Here is a 23,598-nt window from a genome sequence, read left to right on the forward strand (position 1 = left end):
CTTGATCTCTCCAGGATCTATAGAGTTTTAGTTTTGTATAATCCTTGTCTGACTGAATGAATGATAGTTTTTCTTCAGATTACCTGTGACTCCTTTGATAGAGTTCTCTCTTGATTTTCTTCCTACCTGTCTGGCTGCTCCTTCTGGAGCACATCTCTCCTTTTACTTGTTACCCTACATTATATTCTCATTGTATCTGCTAAAACCCAAGCCAAAGCACGTTGCTACTCTGCTGACAACCTTTCATTGGTTTTCCATTTCATGCAGAGTAAAAGCCAAAGACTTTTTCTGGACCTAAAACCCACTTGATCTAGGGGCCTATTTCTCCTCTGCCCGCGTCTCCTTCTTGTCGTCCCCTCACAGGGCTGTCACCACACCGGTCTCTTAGCTGTTCCCAGGTACATCTGACACTTTCCTTTCTAGGGCTTTTGTACTTGTTCCCTCTACTTGGGATTTTTCCCCCTTCTAGGCAGCTGTATGGTTCATACCTCAGGTCTTTGGTGAAAGGTCAAGAACTCTTACCCAATTACTCCAATCCTGATGAGATTTTTTAAAATCACATATATTTAAGTGATGGGTTATATCTAGTATTTTAAAACAAAACAGATTATTATATTTCTTTTGTATTCGAATGATAATAAATCAACTCAGATGAAGAATAGTATATATGCTGTAAGAAGAAGAAAAGATGCCAGAATGCAAAAAGTACAAATGTATCTGTCTCTGCCCCAAGAAATAGATAAAAAAGACTGGTGAAATCTTACAGTTTTACGATTGGGAAACAGTGGGAACTTGTATTTTTGATGTGATTCTTGATGCCTGGATGTCTTTCTCTTTTTACCAATAGAAATCCTTCTCCAAAAGTAGACACACTCACTGTTAAACATATTTTGGGATTTATCAGGTCCTTGAATAATGCTTTTTTATTTTAAGGATATATATGGATATCTCTAATAGTATTTATAGATGGACATGTATAAATAGATGGACATTTTATTTTACAATGTTATCATTGATTGTCCTCTCTAGATATTCCTGTGTTTCCTACGATCACAGCCACTGTGACTTTTCAGGAGTTTCGATATGATGAATTTGATGGCTCCATCTTTACTATACCTGATGACTATAAGGAAGACCCGAGCCGTTTTCCTGATCTTTAACTGACATGGAAAATGATGTCATCTGACCAAGGAAAGCAAGAGAATACAGAGACCCCAGAAGTGAATCCAAATAGAAGGGACAGATGTTCAGTGGAGAAAAGGGAATTACATTGATTCAACACATCAGTAAAATGATTTGATGAAATGGGCCTTTAAAAGAAATTTCAGCAAGTTTCCTGGTGTGCCATTTTCAGTCTTTTTAAAAATATACATATTATAAATGTAATAGTTTGACACCTTAATGACCCTGAGTACTTCTTATGTAAAACAGCTGTAAGTGCTGTGATTTGTTTTTAAAAATTTTTACACTTCTTGTTGAAATATATATGCATATAAATATATCTATATCTATATCTATATCTAAAACACTCCTGGACCATTAACATAAATTAAATGTCTTAAGAAATATGAAGCCCTTTTAAACTTGTCATCTTATATTCAAGGTGACATTTATAAATATCCCTTCAAGCTTTGTTTTCATAAAATGTAAACTATGTAACATTATGTATAGTTCAGTAATTTGAATGTTTGTTCAATATAATGAACTAGAAGGAATGCAGTTTTCTGTAGATGAATGAACCAAATGGTAACCATTAAACAATTGCATTTATATGTTGCAATACATTTCAGAAGGAGCGTTCACTCTGCAGGGAATAAGGTACCTCCTTTAGCACCTTAGTGCAATTCATTGTGGTGCTATTTGTTTTTACCTGAATTCTTTCTTCAATGGAAAATGTTTGTTACTAATCTTCCTTTCATAGAACCTCTATTTTTTTTCTAAACTTGAGTTTAAAAGTCCTTTTTGTGTTCATGATAAGGTATGGTTAGTATGCTTAAAGGTATTCCTCTTCCGAATCTCAGCACTTTAAAAAACTCCAAATTTTTAAACTTGCTTCCTGATAACTGCACATCGTTCTGATTATTTTGTTTTTACTAGAATATGGATGCATTCGTGTCAGTTTTAAAATAAACCACATATTTTGGACATCCCTACATATTTAATGCTTTCAAAGTAAGGTAAAAACATTTTATATGCTAACAATATTTGTTACAAGCTAAATTCCAGAAATGTGTACAGGATCGACAATTCCTACTGTTTATTTTTTTAAGCCACAAGAAAATATTTATTGATTTTAATTAATCTCCAGAGTGAAATCATGCATTACTCATTTTTGCATTTAAAATTTTTCATATTTATTCCAAGACGGTTTGAAGGTCCAAGAATGAAAATAAATTAGGGAGAATAATGTATAACAGTCATAAAATGTTATGCTGTATTAGAGAGCTTTAGCGAAAGAAATGTTTTTTAAATGTATACTGATAAATGTGTCAGAATGCATCTCTCAAATTTTGTAGAATGACCAATAGTTTAAACCTTTTCCAGGATTTTAACTAATTTGAATGAATTTAGAGACTTTTATTGAAGAGGTGGTTTATTTAAAAATCCAAAGCATCAACCCTAAGAAAATTTTATAATAAACCTCTCTAAAGCTGCATCTTCCATGCTGAAACATACTACATTGCATATGTTGACATTTTATTAGATACATTTTGTAATGAAGTAATCAAAGTTAAAAATTCAAAGACCAATTATTACCTTATGTGGGTCTGCTGAATTTTGTGGAAAAAGTTGGTAAACCCAGATTAGGTTTATTGAATAGAAGTTGATCCCTGTTATTTTGGGAATGCTTGTTGATCACGGGACTTGGAGGTTGAATGTCCTGTGGTTATATGGGGTGTGAGATGCTGGAGAGCAGTGGTCACTGTTGCGTTCGGGGCCCCTCGCTGTGGGACTATGGTATATTTCAGGAATATACTGCAGGTGTTTTCATACGTACACACAACTTAGTGGACAAGAAACATGGTAAATTGCAGCTGGGGGTTTATCAAGTTCCTAAAAGCTGTGACTGTTCTGCTGGGGTACACTGGAGGTAGGAAGACTGCTGAAAACTTTTGCACTTGGATTTTGTTTTTAACTCTTTTTCTTTCATAAAGAATAGTAGATTATCCATTCCAAAATGTCTTTTATCTGATCACAGAGGACAAGCAAATGTATCTCTTATGATGGTGAAAACAAGGAGTTAATTAATGCAAATAAACTTTTCACAATATTAGACTTTTCAAAATGTGCCTCTTAATCCAATTAATGAATGAAGCCAAGAATGCTATATTTAAAGTAGATCAAAAACCATGTATTTTGATAATCTCACATGAAAATCTAGGTTGTGTTTGTTTATTTAAGTCTATGAAATTCTATATGCTTTCCACCTGTGACTGAAGAAACTGTTTAAACCTGGGAGACTGTAAAATGGTCACCTGAAATGGCCCTTTAGAAGTGCTCGATACTCCTGCCACCTAGTACAGCGTCAGAGGAGACAGGATTCTTGTCTTCAAAATTGTGCCCTAGAGACAATTTGCCTGTCTATAGTCATTCATATGCAGAGAACTGTCACACTTTGTAAAAGCTGAACTCACGGCTGACCCTTGTACAACACGGGTTAGCGGGGTCAACCCCTCCCCCGCCACGCAGTCAAAAATCATGTACTTTTGTGCTCCCCCCCCCCCCCCCACCGAACTTTACTAACAGCCTGCTGTTGACTGGAAGCCTTACCGACAAATAGTTGATTAACAGATATTTTGTTCATTACATGTATTATATATTCTTAAAGCTAGAGAAAAGTGTTAAAATCATGAGAGAAGAGATACACAGTACTGTACTGTATTTATCTAAAAAATCTGCATGTAAGTGCAGCTGTGCAGTTCTCACCCATGTTAAGTGTCAACTGTAGTCTCTTGCTCCTGCTCAGAACTAGTTGTGAGGCCCACCCACTCAAGGGTAGTCGTGTTGTTCCTGTGCAGTTTGTTACTCACACCTGGGGCGCGGCGGTGGGTGACTGTCTCAGTGAGCCTAGTCTTTAAAATTGAGAACTAGTGATTAGCATGGGGCACAGTATGTCCGCTGTGATCGCTAGCGACAGGTCCCTTAACCACGTTTTTAGAATCAACAAAATGCATCCTTACCAAAGTTGCTGTATTTGAAATTAGGTTTCAAAGATGACTGATGGTGAAACCTGCTCCAGAGATAATTGGACAGGAAGTGGTAAATCACTTGAAAGACAACAAAATTAAACTTGGTAAAAGCCCATCATTTGTATACTATGAATTAGCAAAAATTACCTTTGCAAAGCATTTTGTCAGAAATCTACAGCGATAGTCAATCCCATCTCAAGTATTATCATATTTTTCAGATCATGTGATCATCCTTATGGTACTACCCAGTGATGAACTTTAAAAAAAAAATTTAAAGGGCATCACATTGTAATGTGTGTGTGTTTTAATGTATATTTTGAGAGAGAACAAATGAGGGGCAGAGAGAGGGTGAGAATCCTACGCAGGCTCCACGCTGTCGGCACTGAGCCTGAAGTAGGGCTTGAACTCATGAACCATGAGATCATGACCTGAGCTGAAATCAAGAGCTGCAGGTTCAACCAACTGAGCCATCCAGCCAGGCCTCCAGTGAACTTTTAAAACTGTTACAGCTCAGTTTAGAATAGTGCTTTCAGCCTCAGTGGCACCTATGGTACACAAAATTAGAATTTCACATTTGCCACAGCACCTATAACTACTGGAGTAAAACCTCCTTACGGTTTTAAAGAAAGGTACTTGGCCATCACCCTGAATTTTATCATGTTCTGCAGGTGAAAACTAGAGACTTAGTGCAATAGAAAAACAAACCATCACTTATATCATCTGTACCTACATAGAGGTCTTGGTCACCAGTGGTGGCTAACAATGACTGGCTTAGGTATTTTAAATAATGTGGATGGCTTGGGAATTTTGGAGGGCAGGAGGGAAGCAGAAATTTTGTTTATATAGATTGTGGCTTCTCTGCTGGCCCTTAGAGATGACGAGGCAGTAGGTAGGCCTACAATGGTCTCATCTTCCCCTAGGTCCTCCTTCCACTTCTCAGACTATTGCCAGGGCACTGAAGCCTCCTGGTTTCTGCAGAACACCCCTGCCACCGAGGTCAGAAGCAAACAAGACCTGATTGACCCGAGTTTCAGCCCACACTTGTGGGCTCTGGCTCCTGTTGTGGCTCCATCTTATTCCCACTCCTCCACCTCTCCAGCTTCTCTTGTAGACTGCCAGTGGGGCTTTCATCTCCAGCACTGCAAAGAGAACACACACCTTTGAGACTCCGTAACCAGCCCTCACGATTAAAGTCAAATCTCTAAGGTGGTTTCTAGTGAGTCTGCTTCTTTGAACACTGATAAAAACATCCTTAACCTTTGTGATGTTTGTCTTCTGATGCTTGATACTTAAGCTCATTTTAACTTCTCACAGTGAATGAAAAATGGCAGTTTTTACACATGGAATATTAATAAAATTGTATCTTACTGCAAAGTAGTATTAAACATCATTTGGATCACCCCATTCTTTGTGACTCTAGACCTTTACTTTCTATGTACAAATCATACATTAGCTAACTAGCTTTTTAAAAAAGGACCTCATGATGCTAATTTTAATGACCATGAACTGGGAACATAATCTTTACAAAAGAAGACTTTTAAAAGAACATGAACATGTCACTTCCTTGATTTTTGTAAGGACATAGTTTAAAAAATAGTTCTATCAGATCCTTTCTGTGAACTCTGATTACCAATAACATCTACTATACACTTTTAAGTATGGTCTTTAGAATTTTCCCACTGGTTAAATTAGCATGGTTCACATGAGTTATTTTGCTAAAGAATGTCTAAATGTTTTTATTTCACATAGACTTTTACATAAAATGAAAATGGCAACCAAAATAAAACTGAATAAAGCAGTCTCAAACATCTACAACTCCCGATTAGTCTCATTTAAGAAAGCTGCTTCTCCCAATAAAGCCTTAGTGAGAGACATGCTTTGGATGCTATTAAAAGTTCCAGTAACATTTCTGTCACATCCATATTTAGCTAAAATAAACACAACTAATGTGTTTGATCACAGAGGAATATTTTAGAACAGGGACGAAATTCATTAGCTTAGATTTGAGGAAAAAGAAACTTCCAACTCGTTTGAAAGGTTTATCTTCAAATAGCATGCCCCCCATCTCAAGTACAAAATCTGGTGCCCAACTGGAGAAATTGGAATTGTTTAGCTAGAGGAAAAATTGACGGGACAGCAGAACTCATCAATTCTGAGATGCAACACCAAGGTTAAAGAAAAGGTTTTTACTGTTCCAGTGAAAGCCTAGTTTTTTTTCAAGTAACTAACATTTTTCTGTGCTCCACATAATAGGTCATCACTACAAGGAAGGTGACCAAAAAAAAAAAGCCTTCTCAAAGCCTTGTTTCTGCACAATTTGTTTCAGAGCTTCTACTAAAACATCACCCCAAACTAGATTATTCTATAGTTTTGAAAAGCTCCATAAATAAAATGACAAGTACCACTTATGGACTCAAGTGTATTTTTTCCTAACTCCCAAAACACATGTCAAAGCAGACACTACTCTCATTTTAGACAGGAAATTCAAGGTAAGAAACCAGACTCCCATCTGTAAATGAAACCAAAACTCAAGACTGGACTCTCATAGAGCCTCCTGCTTCTCATTCACTTCTAAAGAATTTAAGTAAATAAATAGGACAGACTTTTTTCTAACAAAACCACTTTTATTTTTTAATCATTTTTACTACCAAATACAGAACAAAACTCATCGTGGAGGCAGTGTTCACTTGATTTCAACTGATCGTGTGGTAAAGGCTTGTGTCCTAGGGCAACCCTTTGTGCATAAAATGTCCATCAAAGAATAACCTAGAAGTGTGGATTCCCTTTACTGTTAGCATCTTGAGTCAATGGCATGATTTTAAAGCCAAGAGTTTAACTGCTTTTTGAAAAGTTAGTATATTTATATTCAGAGATTACAAGTGAGGAAATAGTTTTTACTATTAGGTTTAACCACATGAAACTGCCAGTATTTTACTTGTTTTCTGATTTACAAAAATGGCAATGTCATATGGTTCAACTTTTACTAAAAAAGTTTTTGAAAGTTTAAACAAATGTCATTTGTGTTCAATTTTGCGTTTAAAAAAATGCAATGATTTAATAGGACCATTACTAGAACTTTTTACTCACTATAGACAAAATTCCTTTGATAAAATCTTTAAAAAGTTACTTACTACAAACTGTAAAAACAATGCTGCTTTTCTATATGGCATTTTAATTTTAAAAGTTAAAAAAAATTATACTCAAACTTGCATAAAAGCTACGATTCCAAGTCTCATTTTCGCCTTAATGCCAGCCAAACACTACTCATTTCATAAATGAATAAATATACTATTTAGTACTGTACAGTAGATACATACCATTGACAGTTTCTATACTATTCCAGAAAAGGCAAATATTTATATTTCACTGAAAATATAAATTTACTAGATATAGGTGGGATAATTTATCCTAAAGTTAACTGCTTTACTCAACCCCATTCCTACGCCCAGAATATGAGAAAGAAAATTACACTAAGACTTTAAGATAGAAATAAAACCAACTTTGACAATTCTCTGATGGCATCTAATCACTACAGTGAAGGATTTCATCTCATTACTATATTTCAGTATGTGGACTGAAAGGGGAAAGAACTTGATTTGTAAAATGAATGAGGTAAATGTCATACATTCAACAGTGTAAATAAATACAAATACAGTTTTACAGGAACATGAACATAAGTTTAAGGGTTTTATTATCAAAGTCTTGTAAAACAATTTCAGAAACTGTACATCAACATGGCACAGACTGTAGCCTACTTTTGTTTTTACTGCACAAAAGTGAAGCCTGAAACTCCTGTAACTAAGAAAACAGTTGCCTAACTACTTTGCATTTAACATGGAATCACTGTGTGCATACGATTACTACTGCAGTAACAGTAACACAAATTTATTGGTTTTATACAACTTCAGATCAAATAAGTACATTATCAAGAAGATTTGTCTCATTTTAAAAGCATATGAAGGTCAATTTAAAATGCACTACCCCTTTTCCAACACTGATATTAAAACAAATTAATAAAAGAATGGAAAATTGAAAATCAGGACAAGAGATAATTTTTCTTTTACAGATGGACTCAGGATAGGCAGCTTTCACTGATGTAGATGTGGAATAAATTATTTCAGGACAAAAAAATTCCCAAACACCTTATGAAAAAGTATACAACTCGACTTCAAAATATGCTATTTACTAACTGCCAAAGACAGTTTTATTTGAAATCTTGTTTCTGTAATTAAAGCCTAATCAGCCATCAAAAAAGGTTAGTGCATATATAACCTTTCAAAGTGAAACAAAAGCCACAAAAATTCAGCCACAAGGCTTAAAGGATTATCTATTTCAAATGTTCTTTTTCAGATGTAACTGTAAGAATGTTAATTTGTCATGTCAACAAACAAGACCATAAGTAGATCCATCGTGTTGGAGGATTTTAATGACAATTAGGATATTCCTGCCACAATTAACATGCAATCAGTGCATTCCCTACATGGCTCTATTACGGCAATGAATCAGGTTCTAGAAGTACTATAAGTGAGCTTACTTAAGAAAGGAGGTCATACAACATAAACAATCCATGCCTGCTGTAGATGCATGCAGCTTTTCATTTTTGTTAGGAAGCAGCACCAGAGTAGTAAGACTGCTTGGATACTCAATCAGATTTCACCATGTCAAGAACTGGTTACTCATGTTATCATTTTCTAAAAGCTTTTGGATGTAAATACCTAATATCAGTATCAGGAGCTTTATAACCATTGATAACTCAGAGCTGTCTACATCTAGGTTTGAGATGAACAGGTGCAGCATTAAGAAGTCACACAAAGGAATGACACTGACGCATGTGTACAGCTGGACCTCCACGGAGGCGATACTCAGTCACTCATATCCATGTCTTCCTCATGATGATCATCCCCATTCACTTTGGATTCTCTTAGTGAATCACCAGTTCCCTTCTCCACAGAACATTCTTTTGTTTTAGGGGAACCTGGTTCTGTTGGCTTCTTCTCCTCTTTTTTCTCTTTCTCGCTGTCATACCCTTGTTCCTCTTCATCGTAATCCCGTGTAACCTGCTTTGCCAAGGAGAATAAAAAAAGTAAACGTCTTGACAGAAAAATCACTTCTTAAATTTATCAGCGCTACCCTAAATTACCAAAGTAAGTCAGTTTGGAAACCTACTTTTACATCTTTATCACTCTCTGATTTTCTTTCCCGATCCTTTTCCTTATCTTTACTTTTCTTCTTCTTGCTTGTTGAACGTTCTCTTTCATCTCTGCTTCTTTCTTTGTCTTTATCTTTTTTCTTCTCCTTTTTATGTCTAGGATGATAACAGAAAATTCTCAGAACAAGATGCTTTAAAGGAACCAGTTAAGTTTCACTCTTAAGAGTAGCAGTTTAAGCTTCTTCAGATGGTGAGCCTGACCCAAGTTCATATGACATGAAGAACAACAAAGATCCAATGTCCAAATACAAATCCACACAAGCTGTGCACAAAGTAATACAGGCAAGAGGACGGTGACTGGGCTACAGGTCTAAAATGCCCACTCCGAAACAGTGTTTATTGTAACACAGTCTCAGGCATAAAGGGAATGAATATATCAGCATGTTCTTAAGCACCTCAGTTCTTGAAATGGAAGGAAAAGTCTAAGAATTTTATTTTTCCCTAGAAGAATTTTAAAAATAAAAATGGACAGTTTCTGAAATATAGAAAAGTAAAAATCCAGAGGACTAATATTCTTACCTCCTAGGGGATGGTGAGCGAGATAATTTTCTCTTAGGTGACCTCGGCTTCTTGGGAGACCTGGTGCCACTCCTGCTTCGTCGTCGCCGTCTGTCTCTAGAAGCACGAATGTGCAAACTAAGACTTTAAAATACAGTATTATCTAAAAAATGCAGACACAGCATAGCAGACGTGCCCATGCGGGAGCTCCACTAGAAACTGATACAACAGGCCTCTGGTAATGAAAAGTCCATTTATTTTCTTTCACTTTTTTTTTTTTTTAAAGATTCTAAGTCATCTCTATACATGTGGCTGGAACTGACAGCCCCGATGTCGAGTCGCGTGCTCCACAGACTGAGCCAGCCAGGCACCCCTGAAAGACCCATTTTCAAATACCGTTTTGAGCTGAAGAACCAAATGAATACCAAATAACTGCAATTCTTTTGCAAACTGTGGGCTTTTCCTTTAATATGCTCAAGAAAACCTTAAATTTTCTTAAAGACAAAAGTTCTAATTCATGAGGAAAAAGTCTCAAGTAAGTTATCTCAGAAATCAGCTTTAAATTCAGTGGCTAGAACAGGTATAAGAATATGTTGTGATATGAAAGTCAATTACTAATAAGACCGAAAACAATTACTTTTATTAGGTAAAATTCAAGGAGTTAGTAATAACAGAGATCAAACTAACTCCCCACACTCCAACCCATCCATGTTGCCCTCACCCTGCTTTGAGCAACTATTTTTAAGATGTATATAGCCTTTCCCGTCTTTAAAACTGTGTTTTTCCTTTTTTAGTGCTGTCATCATTCTGAAAATTTTTAAGACTTGCAAGATGACCATTATTGTAATCTAGGCACAAAAAATAATCAAAACCCCTCATTTTCAGTTGTCTTTTTTTTTTTAAAGCTTTCTGACTTACAGCCCTCTGTGACCTCTATCACCAGAAACATTACAACTTTCATTCATCAAGTATTTATTAAGCTTGTCAAGTTTGTACGCCTCATTCTTTTTGTTACCCCTCTGTGTAACCCAAACTCAAATACCTACACAGAAGTTTTCTGTCACATAGTAAGGATACAATAAAAACTTCACATCTATCAGTACACTTCATTTCTTTTTACTGCTGAATAATAGGCCACTGTATGAAACACCATTTTGTTTAATCATGGTAGTTAAGAGACATTTGGGTTAACTTTTGAGTTATTATGAATAATGCTGTTATAAACATTCATGCGGATGTTTTTGTTGTGGACATTGTTTTCATTTCTCTTGGGTATATCCCTAGGAGTGAAACTGCTGTGTCAAACTTTTTAAGGAAAAACAGTTTTCCCAAGTATCTGCCCCATTAAAAAATAGTATGCGTTTATTTTTAGAAGCATGAAAGTGGGGGAAGGGACGGAAGATCTGAAGCAGGTCCTGGTGACCGGCTGAGAGCAGGGAGCCCGATGTGGGGCTCCAACTCACGATCGGCAGGATCATGACCTGAGCGGAAGCCTGAAGCTCAACCAAGTGAACAACCCATGTGCACCTGCCCCATTTTACGTTCATATCAACAATGTTCAGAGTCCCAGTGTCTCCACATCCTCCCCAACCTCTAGTTACCATCTGTTTTCTTAAATATGACCATCCTAGTGTGAAATGCTTTTGGTTTGCATTTCCTTGATGACTAATGTTGATCCTCACTTCATGCACTTATTGGATATTTGCTTACTTCTTTGAATAAATGTCAATTCAGATCCTTTGCCACATTTTAAATTTGGTTATCTGACGTCCAATGATTCTGAACATGTTCTAGATGTAAGTTTCTCACTAGCTATATAGTTTGCAATTATCTCCTAGCACTCTATGGATTATCTTTACTTTCTTGATAGTGTCCTTCAAAGGTGTATTTCAAAATACATGTTTTTAGTATGGAGGACTTCCAAATTATCTTCATTTCTCTTTTGTTGCTTATGCTTTTGGTGTCATCTAGTAGGAAGCCACTGCCAAATTCAAGTCTATAAATATTTAATTCTATGTTTTCTTCTAGGAGGTTTCAGTTTTAGCTTTTACATTTAGGTCTTTCATCTACTGAATTATTTTTTATATGCAGTGTGAGCCTCCTAATGAAGTTAACAATCAAAATTAAAGAATAGAAGACTGCAGCAAGATGTGTAAATGAGACTGGAAGAAAATGAAAGTATGCCACCCTTACTAATAGCATATGAATTCCACAGTAAGTGTGAAAAAATATATTTTCTGTAAAATTGCAACACCGAATTTTCATATGACAGATTAAAGACAATTACTAGTCTAAGAAAGCCACAAATCAGAGCTGATGCAGCCTCTCATTTTATCAATAAATCACTATATATGTGTATATTCTTAAGTATGGCTTACTATAATAAAATGAATTTAATGCAGCAATTTGGTATACATTAGCATTAAAACTTAACTGTTAGGAAAAGAACACAAGCAAACCAAATCAGGATATGAAATATAGATGGCAAACATAAAAACTGACCTTTGTTGAATTTCATGTCACTTCAAATATAACACCATAAAATATTAAGTGAACAGAACTATAGGCTTGTTCTTCAAAATTGCCTTAAAAAACTTAACACTCAGGGCTCCTGGGTGGCTCAGTCCGGTAACTGGCTGACTTCGGCTCAGGTCATGATCTCACGGTTTGTGAGTTTGAGCCCCGCATCGGATTCTGTGCTGACAGCTCAGAGCCTGAACCTGCCTCAGATTCTGTGTCTCCTCTCTCTGCCCTTCCCCTGCTCACGCTCGCTCTCTCTCTTTCAAAAATAAATAAACGTTTAAAAAAATAAAAGCCTTTAAAAAAGAGAAAAAACTTCAACACTGAAGTATGTACTGATGCAGTAGAAAACATTTAATGCTCACAGCTTACTATTCTTACAAGTTTAAAAAGGTGCCAAGAACTTCTACTACCGCCTCACCTGCTTGCACTTCTGGAACGTCTGGCTGTGCTGTAACTTTTTGGTGGTGTTTTGGAACGTTTCTTTTCTTTATCTTCTTTCTTTTTGTCTCTAATAGATGAACATAATTCATGAATGCATAAGAAGACTCAGCCAATATAAATTAATATAGCACTACAGATAAAAAGCACAATGAAATCTAATCCCATTCTGAAGACGTGAATGGTTTTCTTAAGGAATTGTATAGAAACAATAGCTTAAATGGCCTATTTGTAGTAAATAACTTAACACCAACAGTTTTAGTAACTGTCTCCCTAGACTCTTCAACACCCCTTCTTCTCTCAGCAGATTACCAGCTTCCCAACCCACCATGGCTCTATGTCCTCTACGGTCAGGCCAAACCCCACAATTTAACTGTCACCAAATTTCATTGTCAACATTACCAATATTCTTCCAAAGCACATATTCTATTGTTAATCTTTACCATGGACCAAGCTAACCTTCTACTTTTTTCCCCTGCTACATATGCTGGACTATTCATAGTTGTCAGAAAAATATCCCATCATAATGGGCTATTACTATGACCATACCTCAACCTCTCCAAGACTCTGGGCAAAAGGTAATAAATGTCTTTGTTGAATGAGCTGTCCTTTACCTCCATAAACTTATACATACCCATCCTCAACTATTCTATACTTTTAGATATTAAAGTATCCCTTTTTTCCCTCCTAAGCTCTTTATTTCTTCTATGCTACAGTTTCTATTTCACTCTTTCGCTTCTCTGGTCACCCTGTTTCCTTGAGTTACCTCCTCTTTTTATTCAAATCTTTACCATCTAATTTCCAATTACTGTAACGGTTCCTTAAGGAGACCCAATCATGTTTCCACAAACTGATCCTCTTATCAGAAATCTTTTCAAAGTATAAATCAGAAAATAATAGCTCCCGATTCCATTAACTTTTCCACCTGGAAACCCTGCCTTCTTGATCAGGTGCAAACCTCTAAGTGTGAACAACACAGCTTTCAGTATGTCATCTGTTTCCTTATACTTTGCTGACCTCATTTCCTAGTCCCCCTACACCAAAATACTTTTCTTCCTAAGAATTTAGGCTAACTTTGTAAACCTGAAGCTATGCTTCTGAGTCCAGTCAAATCTTTTCAAATCTTTTTTTTTTAATTTGAGAGAGAGAGAGAGAGAGAGAGAGAGAGAGAGAGAGAGAGAGAGAATGAGAATGGGGACATAAGAGTGTGGGAAAAGGGAAGGAGAGTGAGAGAATCTTAAGCAGGCTCCACATTCAGCACAGACCCTGACACAGGACTCCATCCCACATCCCTGGGATCATGATCTGAGCCTAAATCAAGAGTTAGATGGTCAACTGACTGAACCACCCAGGTGCCTGTCAAATCTGTCAGAATTTAATACTCAGTCACTTTCAAGTCTCTTCTAACACAACTAACAATGGTACATCCCTGATAGTTACATTAATTTTTCTTGTATAAGAAAAGTTCCTTGAGGGGAACAATGCCAAATTCTTCTTTGTATGATAAAGTTTTTATTATGCAAGCTTGTCTGATTGACTGCATTAAGAAGACTCATTCTGTAAAATATAGTGAAGCCTCTTTTCCCAGTTGAGTTACAGGTTCATCAAAAATAAATTCTTTAGAACTCCAGTTGTCTTTATTATTTTAACTAAAAATTAAATGTATAAATGGATAATGGATAGTCTAAAATAAAAGGTCTGATTCTAAAAATTGAGATAAGTATTTTAGAAAGAGATAAGGACAGTTGCTAAAAAAAAAATTTGTGGAACTGTGTGACAACTAAAATTTGAGAAAAAAAGTAAAAATTTAGTCATTGTTAAAATGTGACAGTTCTCTTGCCACTTTAAAGGTGGTTCAAATGAAAAAAAACAATGATCTGGTAGATGTTACTCCAAACTACACATTAAGTTAAAGGGGTCCAGCCCTAAATGAAAAAGACTACTCAGTGGAGGCTTGTTTAAGTCCAAATAAAATGTTAAGGTAGGATATTTAATCAATCTCCAATTTTAGCCTTCTGCTGGTTCCAAATCATGGGACGAGACACAAAGTATGGTTCAGCAATTCTTAATAAACATTATAAGGTGCTGATAAATGAGATTTGTAAAGGTGAATTAAGGCACGGCTCTCTACCATAAACCCTTGAGTATACCAAAAGGTAGCACCATATCCTTAGCAGGGTTGAGTGGAAAGAAGGAAATGAAAGAAGGCAGTGGGATAGTTAAGAAATTTTACTACAAAAAACATTATCTAGGTTTTCAGCTATAAGGAGAAACCTTAAGTTTACGAAGGAGCACAAGAAAACAAATGTCAGCTTCCTCAAACTTTAAAGAGTTTATTCTCCAGTCTAGCCCTATCTCCTTTTATCTCTCTTTATCAGTAAGGAGCAGTGTATTTAAGTCTTGGGAACTCTAAACTTTTCTTCCCCCTCAATGTCAATGGTCTACCGTACGTACCTGGTTTTTGATGTGCTCCTTGACCTTCTCCCTCTCTCTCTGGAATGAGATCTTCTCCGTCTTGGACTTTTGGATCGTCGTCTACTCCTTGACTTAGAATGTGATCTCCTTCTTGATCTGCTTCTTGACCGCCTAATAATCCAAAAAGAAAGCCAACACACATATAAATGTAGAAAGACTAGCTCCGTGACTATTTCATTTAGCATCAGACAAAAGATTCAGACAACCATCAATAAGTATGGGTAATTTTCTGTCAGTTGCTGATACTATTTATTTAGTCGACAAATAAAACATCTTTGACACCTTAGAAATGAATACTTTTTTTTTTTTTAACACCGGGAATTTCTCACCTTACCTGTCAAAATAGTCTTCCTATGCCCTACAACTCTTGAGCCTAAAAACAGCAGTAGAAAATAAAGGAAAATAAAAAGTATCTGATTCATTTGCAGTCTCTTCCACAACTACACAGAATTTTAGCATGTACCTTATGTGAATCCTCACTATTGCACGTTAAATCTATTTATCAATTACCAAATATTAAGTATTCTTACTATGTGCCTTACAAAGACTCATTCTCACAATAAGCTTATCTAGTAGGTACCATTTTTATTCCTATTTTATAAATGGAAACCACTTAACATGTTCTTGCCATCTATGATTTCTAATTGTTCTCTGAAATCTTATTCCACTTCTTTGACTTACAATTTAAGAGATATCTGAGCAATGCAGACTTATATAGATATATGCAACTATGCATAAATTCTGACTCTCACTTCCCATCAACATTATCACTATCTCTAAATGATCACCTCTTTCTGGTCCCATACCAGACTGTGTCCTGTCTGTCTACCCCCAATCCTATACTTTTCCTTCCAGAACTTAAGCACAAGTAACTTTTTGATGTTGTCACTGATCTTCCTTCTTATATTTTAAGAACTAAAAATAAATTGCTTAAGACTTTTTTTTAAGTAGGCTTCATGCTCAGTGCAGAGCCCGATGTGAGGCTTGAACTCATGACCCTGAGATCGATACCTGAGCTGAGATCCAGAGTTGGATGCTTATCGACTGAAGCACCCTGGCACCCCAAGACTTTTGTCATTTAACTTATAGGGACCATTCAACTTGTTTCTATAAAAAACTTCTAGTATAAACCTTTTGCTTTTACTTAAATGACAAAGATTTGTGTTCAAATCTCAATTAAGCAGCAGCAAATCTAAAACATTCTCTGAGCTTAGTGTTTGAACAAGGGAAAAACAAGAGCACCTATGTTATAAGTACTCATCATTTAAAATGAAATTAAAAAGTTCAGCTCTGGAGGTAGGGGGATGCCTGGGCGGCTCAGTGGGTTTTGGCTCAGGTCATGATCCCAAGTCTGTGGGATTGAACCCTGTGTTAGTTAGGCTCTGTACTAAGCATGGAGAAGCATGGAGCCTGCTTGAGGTTCTCTCCTCTCCTCCCCACTCACGTGCTCTCTCTTAAAAAACAAAAACAAAAATCCAGGGGTGTCTGGGTGGCTCAGTCAGTTAAGCATCTGACTTACGCTCAGGTCATGATCTCACAGCTTGTGAGTTCAAGCCCTGTGTCGGGCTCTCTAACAGCTAAGACCTTAGAGCCTGCTTCAGATTCTGTGTGTGTGTGTCTCTCTCTCTGCTCCTCCCATGCATGCACTCTCTTAAAGACAAACATTTAAAATCATTAAAAAAGAAAAAATTTCAGCTTAGTGCCTTAGTGTAGATGTACACATGAAATACTAACTTATTCCTTTCTCTCCTCTTACTCATGTGCTAAGATGGCTTCTATTGTCTCATTATCTAAAACTGCTGTTTCAAAACCTATCACTAGTGTCTTATCAAATCAATGAACTTTTAATCACCTATTTTTGACCATGTTTGGAAACTACTATAAATAAATCCTCTCAATAACATGTCTATAGCCTAAGAAATGTTCATGTAACGCTTACCTAAGCATTTTTCTGTAAGCTTAAAATGGAGAGTATGTATGTCCATCTTTTTCAACACTATACTCTTAAGCAATTACTATGGTGCCCGACTCCAATAAAAGTAACTAATAGTATATTTTGGGTGATGCTGACTATAAAATATCAGAATAATCACTTTCTACTTAAGGGTTAAAAAAACTCTGGAAAATAAAAATGGATGTTACTAGAATTAAGCACTACTCATCTTTGGAGGACTCTGGCTTTAAGAAAAAGTTGACAACCATTTTAGTTAAACTGAGTTATTAACTCCATTTTCCTCCCTTTAGTGTATATATAAAAAATACAGATGTAGAAAAAATCATAAGCACATTCTTACAGTTTCTTTCTAAACACAAGTGATGAATAATATATCTTAAAAAAATCTAATAAGCAGGGGTACCACATCCATCTATTTACTCAGGTCCTGAAACAGTTATTTTTTTTTTAAGAGTGATGTGCTGTAGTGCCACTTTAACACACTAGTTTATATGATCTTAAAAAGATATCAGAAAAATATACAAATAAGCACATTAAAAGTTTGTTGAAAGTAACTGGTCATTTTACATCCAAGATGCTTAAGATACTACAATCCACAATAATTCTGTTATGAGGGGTTATTACAAGTGTCCCAAAACACTCTGTTCAAAGAAATATATGTTTCGCTGTTATTTCCCTCTGGTTAAAGTAATTCAAATTAAAATCGAAGACCGATACTATGTAGTTGGTATATACAGAATAAAAAAAAACTTAGGTTCTCCTTTTTAACTGTAAACTAAGCTATGAGAGCATGGTCCTGGATGATCAGGATTATCAATAGTAACGATATTTCATGTCAGAGTAAAATTTTAGCTGATCCTGAACAAACAAAAAGGAGTTCCTCAGGTACAGGTGAAGATGTGGGAAAGATCATTAAGCAGAAAGGAACATTATGAGCAAAAACACGGAGACAGAAAATCTGGTTCCTCGAATATTACTGACATAGTGTTGACCACCAAATATTAAATCTAGTGTCTTAACCAATGTTCTGTCCAATGAATGCTTAAATCACTTCTCATATTTATTAAAAGGCAAAATGGCTGTTACCAAAGAAACAACTGTTGTGATGGAGTTGTGAGCTTAACTGCTTTTCCCATGGAGTATCACCTTTACTTGAGAGAACAGGTCTGACAAACTTGTTCAGACTGGGTATTGGCAGACATTCTCTTGAAAATATAAACAAACCCTATCATTTCAAAAAAATTAAACTTGTTGCTGATGACAACATCTGAGCTTTCAACAGAAAATTAAATTTTGGAACACATAAACCCACTATGGTGAACATGACAGATTCCTAATACTCAAAAGGGTTTTCAGATGAGATGTGTGGTGATATTACTAAAAGAAGGAGCAAATCGTCATTTGCAAATATTCATGCAGTAGGTGAGTAATCAATCTGTAGGTTGAGTGATGACCTTCCAAACTTAAGAGTCTAGAGAAAAGTCAGTACTAGAATTCAAGCTGAAAGGTTCAAGTCTAGTGTTTTTTCCATAATACTAACTCCATTTAGTGCCCAGTCCCAGGACCTTCCTCTCACCTCGGATTCTGGAGTTTTAAAGTACTGAACATCTATTCAGCTCATATCTTTTCTTCATATACACATATGTGAATTCACACACTGTGCTAAAGGGTAGTTACTAAAACACGCTTTAATCAAAAGCTAAAGTAAGTTAAAAGGTAACAAATGAAGAAGGATGTGTGATACAGAAATTCCTGTCTGAGGTATAATGAACTACCATAAACAATCTAACCTGTGTCTAGAAGATGAGGGAGTCCTCCTCCTCCTAGAACGTGATCTTGATCTTGAGTGCCTTCGTTTTTCTTCTTTCTTATCTAGATTTTTACAAGAAGGAATCTGGATTTAGAAATTATCAAACAGATTATTCCCAAGAAGTTCTTTACGGTCTTAATTTTCAGATTTTATAAATCACCCTTAAATGTTATGGGATTATTTTATCCAGACTTTGGTAAATCCAAATTAGCCAAATGGTTATCCTATTGTCTGCCTATACAGATTGAATGTTTGGTCCTGGATTCCACCCCCCCTTAAGTAATGATTTGGATTTTCAGCTAGCCAAAAGTTCCTTTCACTGTGATGTACTGTCCATAAGCATTTGATGGAAAGGATTAAACCTTCTCATCCTTTATAGGTTCCTAAATGAGGTGTCCTTTTTTCCATTCCTAGGTTTACTTTCCCAAATATAGCTGTAATTCACCCAGATTAAAACTATTTTCGGGGCGCCTGGGTGGGTAGCTTCGGCTCAGGTCATGATCTCACGGTTTGTGGGTTCGAGCCCCGTGTTGGGCTCTGTGCTGACAGCTAGCTCAAAGCCTGGAGCCTGCTTCACATTCTGTACCTCCCTGTCTCTGTGACTCTCACTATACTTCAAGACAAACAACCCCCCCCCCATTTTCATGTGTTATGTATTAATAACACCTCTTCAACCAGCACTCTGTAAGATACATGTTTTAATGTATTTATAATACATAGGAACATAAACATTTTAAATTCTTAGTCCATTAAGATGTTCCTTCTTTCTTTGCCACTTAGGCCTATGCTCCTCTGTTAAAAGAAATTCCTATAAAATTATGTTAAAGTGGTTGATAAACAGGCTCAATATTTGGCTTTAGATTCCAAAAAGTCATTAATTCATTCACTGTTCTCACTATACTTCAAGATATAACTGGGTTTCAGTAAGCTAGTTGTCTTAATCTGATCTCTCCTCTTTGCCACCAATTTTCAATTGTGTAAATTTAGGAGACAGATCTAGAATGACTTGAGTCCCATTTCCTCATCTTTAAATAGCACATAAGTAATTCCTTTAACTCAGGACTTAAGAGAAATAAAGCCATTGCATTCTTCATACATGGTCTATAATCAAAGTGAGATTGAAGTCTTCTTTCACATTTAGACCATTTTGTTAATAGGATTCAATTTACTACAAATGTCAATATCAGTAACAATGAAACTCTTGGGGGGGGGGGTGTTTCATAAACAAACTATCTTTAAGTAATTCCAGTTATTAGTTTTTAATGAAAACAGAAAGTTACAGCACGGTGTTCTAGCTTTGTAGTCATAGGTCCAGTTGTGTGAAGTTCCTACAGTTTGCATTGTGGCCCTGGATTACCGTTCTGTTGATTAAATGACATAAAGGATTTGGTATTAATTTATCCAACATTATAATTATTTTCCTAATCCTATACACATCCAAAATATTCCTATTTATTAAGAATGAAAAATGAATAAATTGTTACTTAATAGGGGGAGTGGGAGAATCCAGGACTAAACATCAATCTATATAGGCAGACAATAGGATAACCATTTGTTTCACTGCAAAAAGACAATCTGTAAAGAATAAGTTACTCATTTTAGGAATTTGCTTTTCTTTAAACATATGTCATAACAGAAGCATCTTCAGTAGGCTTTCTTGGTCAAATTAAAAACTAAAATCAATTGGACTATTCCAACACAGGCAAACATAAATCTAGGCACAATTATTTCAGAATGCAGCATTCTTTGAGGGATGGGGTATGGTGCCTGTCCTGTACATTGTAGGATGTTTAGTAACAATCTGACCCTCTACCCACTAGACGTAATTGGTACCAGCGTGGCAATTAGGTTTCTCCACGTATTTTCAAATATGTCCAGGTGACATGGGTCCCCTCCCTTTGCCTAGGATCACTCCACTACATGATCTTTTATCAGAATTTGGAAAATTAAAAAAAACAACTACAGTACTACTCAATAAATTTCCAAGCTTATGCAAAAATCATTTTCGCCAACAATCATATAGTATCAACACAAATTCAACACAGAGGCCTAATATATTTTACCTGGTTCTATAGCAGCAGAAATTAGGGACTGTGCTTCTCGTACTCTCTTCATTGCTTCCTCTATTTCTTTACTAGAGGTGTCTGATTTCAGACTTGGTGAAACAAGACCAGCAGCTACATGATTCAACCTGAAACAGAACCAAGACTTGAGATCTGAAGTATTTTTAAATGCTTAACAGTATTTCAAATAAATGTATAAATGTTTTATATATTATCCTTTTAGGAAAATACTACTTGAAAAAGCAGGGAGGATTTCATGATAATTTTGGTAAAATCATATACAATAGTGTATCCTTTTCAATGATTTAGAGACCTCTAGAATAAGAAAAAATACATACTTAATTTTGCCGAACATCCATTAACTTTCCTTAAGCACATGTTGAGAAATGCTAGTATATGGGCATATGCAGATGCTGCAGATTTTTGACTATAGATTAAGATTTTTCATATGATTTAAAAACTTTCTAAAGCGGTAAAATTTTGCTGGGGAATAGCATTACTTGTAAGGTTGCAGGTGGAGAGAAAATGAGTCAGAGGCCAACAGCACATCAAAGTTACTCACAGAATTGCTGACTGGAAAGATGGACCAAGGGCTTATACACACGTGAGGAAAAAATTACAAACAAATGTAGGATAGTAATTATTTTTGGAGAGATGGAAATGTAAATAGGAATGGATACAGAAAAAAATTTCAACAGTATTGGTTATAAGCTGGGTAGGAGGTACATGTTAAGATTTTATCTAATAGGTTTTAAGAAAAAAAGCCACTCTAACTACCATAGTCAAATGATTCTGTCCTTCCTCACTCCATGCTTTCCCATTTAATGACAGTGAAAATTCACTAAGCAGAAAAAGCACTAAATTCAAATTTAATATAACAAGAAATTATCAATTAAAATATCTCATGACTTTGTTACGTATCAACTAGAGAATGTACATTATAGCACAAGAGAACTTTGCAAAGCACCTAAGAAAAGATGTTGGTATTATGTGACATGCACTATTCTTTTGCTCTGGGATAGTGTTTCCTTCACTCTGTCTTCCTATCTACTACTGATGCCCCAGGCGGAGCCTCTCTGATCTTGGTATTAGGTTTTCCTTGTAATAAGTTCCCACAGCACCTGTGTACTTCCTCTTGTTGGATGCACATATTTCACTATATTTAAATCTCTCCCTTTCTGACTATGGTATAAATGCTATGAAGGTACAGGCAGATACTCAGTATACATTTTTCAAAACAATCAACTAAAGAGAACATTTAGCTCTTTCCAGGTCATCCTGGGAGAAGGGATTTACAATTATTCAGAAAGACTCAAATTATACTAACACAAAACCCTTTACAGATCGGCTTACCTCTGAATTTTTCTTCTTGTTTCTAGAAAACAGAATTATGTATTGTACAACTTGAAATAACTTTCTTTTTAACTACTGAAAAGTAACTTCTCCAGACATTCACATACTATATCTATTATCACTAATGGAAACACGGAAAATTCCTTACTTGGGATCAACAGTACTCATAAGCTTCAGCAACTGATCTGCAGCAAGAGACTGCAAAAACAAACAAAAAAATTAACAGTGAGAATATGTAAAATAAGTGACTGCTATTTTTTTTTTCATTATGTTGAAGGTCTTACAACAATCTGGCCAACCTCCAAAAATAACATTTTAGGCACAATGATAGCCAACAGAAATATAATGCCAGTGAAATATGTCATATTAAGTGAGCTGCTTTACCAAGTTAAATATGAATATCATAAGCTGAACAGTCTAGGTTTTATAAAACAGTTACTTCCTGCTTATTTTAAGACTTTCTGAGGAGGTAACATTTCAAAGAAAGGTATAAAACAAAACTCCAAGTGCTTAGGCAGTAGAATAGAAGATTTCCATAAAGTTGGGACTTTAACAAGAACACAAATTATGAGCCTATGTTCCTATCTTTTCATGACTATTCACTCTGACTCCATAACATAATGATATACTGACTTCTTGTGACATTTTATTAACATGAGAAATTAACTAATGGTTAAGGGGCTATTAATGCAGTGACCTTTTAAACCTTTCATTCACAAGATTACATAAAAAACAGTATTACTACACTATAGCAATCAGTTTTCTCCCATTCTGGAAATGCAAACTTAAGAGTTAATGGAACAAACTCTGTAATTATAAAAATGAACTCAAAATTGAAGGCTTTGAAGTTGTACCTGAGAGTTCAAGTTTGCTCCAGGAAGCCCAAGGGCAGCAAGGGCAGGATCCAGAGTAGGAGCTCCCAAAGCAGCCAGTGGAACAGCGCCAATCTGTAAAATTTCAAATTTTATTTATTTAAAATTTAATTTATGGGGCGCCTGGGTGGCTCAGTCGGTTAAGCCTCCGGCTTCGGCTCAGGTCAGATCTCACGTTCGTGGGTTCGAGCCCCGCGTCAGGCTCTGTGCTGA

The 23,598-nt window shown here is 35.8% G+C and overlaps 2 protein-coding genes and 1 long non-coding RNA gene across 7 annotated transcripts in view; 1 reads left to right on the forward strand and 2 right to left on the reverse strand.

Annotated features, from left to right (window-relative positions):
• Positions 1–4,507, reverse strand: part of LOC115299000 — a 5,167-nt gene extending 660 nt beyond the window's left edge. The window contains exon 1 of the long non-coding RNA XR_003911931.1: positions 3,928–4,507. This is a non-coding gene — a long non-coding RNA (uncharacterized LOC115299000). The remainder of the gene's footprint in view (positions 1–3,927) is intronic.
• ANKRD13C (ankyrin repeat domain 13C) overlaps positions 1–12,145 on the forward strand; it is an 89,434-nt gene extending 77,289 nt beyond the window's left edge. The window contains exon 13 of one of the 2 annotated variants that reach the window (XM_029948237.1): positions 11,989–12,145. In XM_029948237.1, coding sequence (XP_029804097.1) covers positions 11,989–11,993 — 5 coding nt within the window. In that variant the 3' untranslated portion in view covers positions 11,994–12,145. Of the gene's footprint in view, positions 1–1,029; positions 3,287–11,988 lie in introns of those variants that run through there. The other variant, XM_029948236.1, reaches the window with a different exon arrangement.
• The window catches only part of SRSF11 (serine and arginine rich splicing factor 11), a 43,601-nt gene continuing 27,772 nt past the window's right edge, over positions 7,770–23,598 (reverse strand). For 3 of the 4 annotated variants that reach the window (XM_029948238.1, XM_029948239.1, XM_029948240.1), the window contains exons 5-13: positions 23,368–23,460; positions 22,662–22,711; positions 21,161–21,288; positions 19,078–19,159; positions 15,313–15,444; positions 12,839–12,928; positions 9,919–10,014; positions 9,357–9,495; positions 7,770–9,250 (exon numbers count right to left, since the gene is read on the reverse strand). In XM_029948238.1, coding sequence (XP_029804098.1) covers positions 9,053–9,250; positions 9,357–9,495; positions 9,919–10,014; positions 12,839–12,928; positions 15,313–15,444; positions 19,078–19,159; positions 21,161–21,288; positions 22,662–22,711; positions 23,368–23,460 — 1,008 coding nt within the window. In that variant the 3' untranslated portion in view covers positions 7,770–9,052. The remainder of the gene's footprint in view (positions 9,251–9,356; positions 9,496–9,918; positions 10,015–12,838; positions 12,929–15,312; positions 15,445–19,077; positions 19,160–21,160; positions 21,289–22,661; positions 22,712–23,367; positions 23,461–23,598) is intronic. The other variant, XM_029948241.1, reaches the window with a different exon arrangement.

The sequence above is a fragment of the Suricata suricatta genome, chromosome 8 (genome assembly GCF_006229205.1).
Source record: "Suricata suricatta isolate VVHF042 chromosome 8, meerkat_22Aug2017_6uvM2_HiC, whole genome shotgun sequence".
Classification (NCBI taxonomy): Eukaryota; Metazoa; Chordata; class Mammalia; order Carnivora; family Herpestidae; genus Suricata; species Suricata suricatta.